This window comes from Orycteropus afer, unplaced genomic scaffold (genome assembly GCF_000298275.1).
Source record: "Orycteropus afer afer isolate SDZICR_OR568_19922 unplaced genomic scaffold, OryAfe1.0 scaffold00105, whole genome shotgun sequence".
Lineage (NCBI taxonomy): Eukaryota > Metazoa > Chordata > Mammalia > Tubulidentata > Orycteropodidae > Orycteropus > Orycteropus afer.
The window spans coordinates 2,320,032-2,325,725 of NW_006921692.1; the positions used below are offsets into that span (position 1 = coordinate 2,320,032).

At 36.8% G+C, this 5,694-nt stretch overlaps 1 protein-coding gene across 1 annotated transcript in view; it reads right to left on the bottom strand.

Moving 5' to 3' along the window:
• ADGRV1 (adhesion G protein-coupled receptor V1) overlaps positions 1–5,694 on the bottom strand; it is a 947,781-nt gene that overhangs the window by 651,352 nt on the left and 290,735 nt on the right. Inside the window, exon 70 of the mRNA XM_007943393.1 lies at positions 1,741–1,884. Coding sequence (XP_007941584.1) covers positions 1,741–1,884 — 144 coding nt within the window. The remainder of the gene's footprint in view (positions 1–1,740; positions 1,885–5,694) is intronic.

The window sequence follows — 5,694 nt, forward strand, 5'->3', positions numbered from 1 at the left end:
TAGTGATACTGCCTCAGAAACCCAAGGAGGGGTCACTATGAGTCGGGTCCGACTTGATGGCACATAACAACAACAACAACAACAACATGAGTAAAGAGAGGCCAACGAAACTTCATGTTGTTGTTGTTGTTATGTGACGTCAAGTTGAACCCAACTCATAGCGACCCCTCCTTGGGTTGCCGAGGCAGTATCACTACAGAAGTAGATTGCCCAACCTTCCGAGGAGTGGCTGGTGGGTTTGAACCTCCAGCCTTCTGGTTAGCAGTCAAGTGCCTTAGGCACTACGCCACCAGAGCTCCATAACAAAACTTCATAGGATTATTAAATTCTATTTCCTCATTCCTTCTTGAAGGAAAGTGGCAAAGTTAAAACTATTTCTGCCTAGTTATTTTTAATGTTGATGGACTCTACTTTATGGAACAAAAACAAATCTCATTCCACCAGTGGAGAAGCTGCCCAAGAGGGAGTAACTGAAGAATGTCCTCTCGATGGCCAGAGACACTGTTACACAAGCTGCTGGCCAAATCTGCCCTACTCCCTGCCCCTTCATCTCTGCACAGAGTCCATGCCAGCATCTTGTGCCAGGCTTGCCTTTGTCACTTTGAGCTCTCACCTAAAGGAGTAAGAAGCAATGATATTTTCATAATAGGTTCAAAAATGCACAAAAGATTATCATGCTCATAGAAAATAGCCATTTGTTTCCTCCTGTAATGACAGAACAGGAACTCTGGTGGTGCACTGGTTAAGTGCTCAATTTCTAACTGAATGGACTGCAATTCAAACCCACAAGAAGTTCATTGGGAGAAAGATGAGGCAGTCTGTTTCCATAAAGTTATAGCCTTGGAAATCCTACAGGGCAGTTCTACTCTGTTCTATAGGGTCATATGAGTCAGAACTGGCTCAACAGAAACAGGTTTGTAATGACAGAATCAGCCTGAAAGGAAATAAAGCCCTCAAGTCGTTCTTTGTTTTCCTGTGAATTCCTGAAGTAATTGGGAAACATCTTTCCCACAATTAAATCAAGTTGAAAATTCAAATACTTAAATAAAGTCATGCCACAGAATCTGATAACTAGCATTTATCCAAGCCAGCACAAACCTTTCATAGTAAATTGAGGACCAAAAATTAAAGACAAAAATTCACAATGCTAGTAAAAGAAAAGTCTGAAATACTAACTGATGTTTCACTCTAATTTAATGATTTAATATATCTCAATATTTTCAATATTTGTAAAAGATATGGAAATTTTGACTGCAAACGACTCATTTTAAAAATTCTATACTTTGCATTAAATTTACATTTTCTAATATTCCAAAAGGAGCTCTGGTAGCATAGTGCCTAAGGCACTTGACTGCTAACCAGAAGGCTAGCAGTTCAAACTCACCAGCCACTCCTTGGGAGGAAGGTTGGGCAATCCTACTTCTGTAATGATACTACCTTAGAAACCCAAGGAGGGGTCGCTATGAGTCGGGGCCGACTGGACGGCAAACAACAACAACAACAACAATAATCCAAAACAGAAACATAGTTTTCTGCCTAACACTGAAAATATACAAGTTATTTTCATATTATGCATCTATAAACTGTACTTTGATATTCCCAAAATTATTTAGATCGAAGGAACTGTTTGTTGCTGTTATGTGCTAGTTAACCTTAAAAAATTCTCTAAAAATCTTAGGGATTCCTGTAAAAGTTGCCCTCTAGTGGTTTCCTACTAATACAACACCCAGAGCCATTTACCTGAGAATTGGCAGCTTTCACAGGGACAGGAAGGACAGCTGACTTTGCTTCTTGGAGAATTTTTGGCATTCCATACACCCGCCCAACACCAAGCATCACAGTCACCAGTTGTAATATGAAATTAGAGCCCAGTAACAGGAAGACCTATTAAAAAATAGCATCAATGATTTTTAAAATAGTAAATAATTTTCAGGGAAACATACTGACATTAGACATGAGCCATCAGTACACTCTTGTGGCTCCTTTAGTATCAAACGGTTTCATCAATATTTGCCTTTCTCCCTTGTTATAAGACAAGTCACCCAAGCCTGTGGGGTGGGGAATGGCAGTTGTGAAAGAAAAAAAAAATAATAATACAAATTTTTAAATTTCCTATTTCTGCTCAAATAGCAGCAAGAATGGTGGGAATCTTAAAAATAGCCTTAGTCATGAAACAATCTGGCAAGGGAATAGAAGGAACATATGGAAAAATTATGTCAACTCTTAAAACCCAGCAACATTTCTTTTCTTCCTCTTCATTAAGTAATAAAAATAAATCTAATGATATTTATTCAAAATGGTTAATGAATTAGGTGGTCTGAACACTTGGATATTTGGGATACATAAAAATTACTAATAAATACTATGTATCAGATTACCAATTTTCAATGTTTCAGAACCTAATAAAATAGGAGGAATCCTGAACTTACAAATCAGTTTTATTCTAAAAATTCTTTTTGAATTTTAGAATATATTTTCCCTTGGAAACACTGTTACTCATGATGGTTAAGCACCCAAGTGATCTCATAAGCTAGAATATTACTAAAAACTCTGTACATCTTCTTCGGATACAGAAGAAACCATTTCTGTGGAATCCCTTCTGTTTTTATAGTATAATATATTTAAGCACACACTGTTATTATTGTTGTTATTGTTGTTAGATGCAGTGTGTGTGTGTGTAAGCATACATATTTTACACATTTGCAAATGATGCTGTGTTCTTCATATAGTCTGGCTTTTTGAATTACTTGTTCAGCATACAGATTGAATAAGTATGATGAAAAAGGATACAACCCTGATGCACTCCCTTCCCGATTTTAAACCATGCAAGTGTCCCCTTGTTCTGTTCGAACAACAGCTTCCTGGTCTATGTACAGGTTCCCCATGAACACAGTTAAGTGCTTTGGAATTCTCATTCTTCACAATGTTATCCATAATCTGTGATGATCCACACAGTTTAATGTTTTTGCATAGTCAATAAAACACAAGTAAACATCTTTCTGGTATTCTTTGCTTTCAGCCAAGATCCATCTGACATCAGCAATGATATCTCTCATTCCACCTGGAATGAGAGAAGTAGTATAGTACCATTCTAAATCTAAAAACAGTCATTAAGAACATAGGCTTCAGACCCTGTCCACTAGGTATGAATCCCAGTTCTGCTACCTGCTAATTTTATGACTTTAGACTGGTTATGTTACTCTCTGAGCCTTCATTTCCATATATAAGGATTGGGGATTTTAATAATTACCTACATGATGAAGTTGTTATAAGAATTACATGGGGGGAAATATGTATATGTATATGTATATGTATATGTATATATACGTGTGTGTATGTGTGTGTGTGTATAGATGGAGATAGAGACTGCCTTAGTTTGTTAGTGCTGCTATAACAAATACCACAAGTGGCTGGCTTTAACATACAGAAATTTATTTTCTAACAGTTTAGAAGGCTAGCCATATGAATTAAGGACATCGGCTCTAAGGGAAGGCTCTTTCTCTTTTGGCTCCAGGAAAATCTTTGTCTCTTTCAGCTGGTTTTCAGCTCACTGTCTATCATAATGTGGCATCGATCTTCCTCATTGGTCCTTGCTTCCTTCTGTGCCTAATCCACTCCTTTCATATCTCAAAAGTGATTGATTTAAAACATACCCTATGCTGACATGACCTAATTAACCTAAAAAAGAAAACTCTATTCCCAAATGGAATTACATCCACAGGTATAAGGGGAGGATACCAAAAAACATTTTGGGGGACATAATTTAATGCAAAAAAGATGCAAATAGATATCAATCCATTAAAAAATTATACCAGTTCCTAAAATTTTGTAACCACTAAAGAAGTGTTTGCTACCATCTAGACCTACGTTGGTCTGTCAGTTTATTGTACTGTGGGGGGTTGTGTGCTGCTGTGAGGCTGGGAGCTATGCCACTAGTATTTCAACACTAGTAGGGTAACTCATGGTGGCCGGGTTTCAGCTGCACTTCCAGACTAAGACAGATTAGGTAATCTACTTCCAAAAAAACTTATGGAAAGCAACATAACATTGTCTGAGATAATGCCACAAGATGAGCCCCTCGGGTTGGAAGTCACTCAAAGTACAACTGGGAAAGAGCTGCATCCTCAAAGTAGAATCAACCTTAATAATATAGATGGAGTAAAGCTTTCAGGACCTTCATTTGTTGATGTGGCACAACTCAAAATGAGAAGAAACAGCTGAAAATATGCATTAGTAATCAGAACATGGAATGTACATAGAAATCTAGGAATCTAGGAAAATGGGAAGCTGTCACAGATAAAATGGAATGCATAAAAATCAATACCTTAGGTATTAGTGAGCTGCAATTGACTTATGTTGGCCACTCTGAATCAGATAATCATATGGTCTATACTGGAAATGACAAATTGAAAAAGGAATGCTGTAGTACCAGTTGTAAAAGGAAAAAAGAAAATTCAAGATCTATACTGAAGTACAACATCAGTGATAAGATAAAATCCATAGGCTTACAAGAATGACCAGATAATATGACTATATTCATATTTACCCATCTACCACTAATGCCAAAGATGAAGAAATTGAAGATTTTTACCAACTTCTCCAGTCTGAAATTGAGTAAACATGCAATCAAGATGCTCTAAAAATTACTGGTAATTGGAATGTGAAAGTTGGAAACAAAAGGAAGGATCAGTAATTGGGAAATATAGTTGTGGAGATACACACAGGAGTTTGCATGATAGAATTCTGCAAGACCAACAACTTATTCATTGGAATTTTCAATAATGTAAATAGTAACTCTATACATGAACATAAATGGATGTAATACACAGTCATCAAATCAACTCCATCTGTGGAAAGAGATGAAGAAGAAGTTCAAAATCATCAGTCAGAACAAGGCCAGGGGCTGACTACAGAACAGATCATGAACTTCTCATACATAAGTTCAAGTTGAAGAAAATTAAAGCAACTCCACAGGAGCCAAAGTAAAACCTTGACTCTATCCCACTTGAATTTAGAGGCTATCTGAAGAACAGATTTGAACACAAATGACCAAATGACCAAAGATGAGACATGCTGTCAAGGACATCATACACGAATAAAGAAAAAAGTCATTTAAAAGACAGAAAAGAAAAAAAGAACAAAATGTATGTATATCAGAAGAGACTATGAAACTTCTTGATCGTAGAGTACCTAAAGCAAACAGAAGAATGCTGATGTGAAAGAGTTGAAATAAAGATTTCAAAGGATAGTCAGGCAGCTAATAAACATATGAAGAAATGCTCACAATCGTTTGCCATTAGAGAGATGCAAATCAATACAACAAGATACCATCTTGTTCCAGCACTAGTAGCAAAGTTCAACAAGACAGAAAATAACAAATGCTGGCAAGGATGCAGAGAAATTGGGACTCTCATACACTCCTGGTGGGACTGTCAAATGGTACAACCACTGTGGAAAGCAGTATGAAGATTCCTTAAAAAGTTAGAATTAGAAATACCATTTGACCCAGCCATTCCATTACTAGGTAGATATCCTAAAGAAGTGAGAGCCAGGACAGGAACAGACATATGCACACCCATGTTCATCACAGCACTACTTACAATAGCAGAAAAGATAGAAATAACCTAGATGTCTATCAACTGAAGAATGGATAACCCAACTATGGTACATATACACAATGGAATACTATGCAAC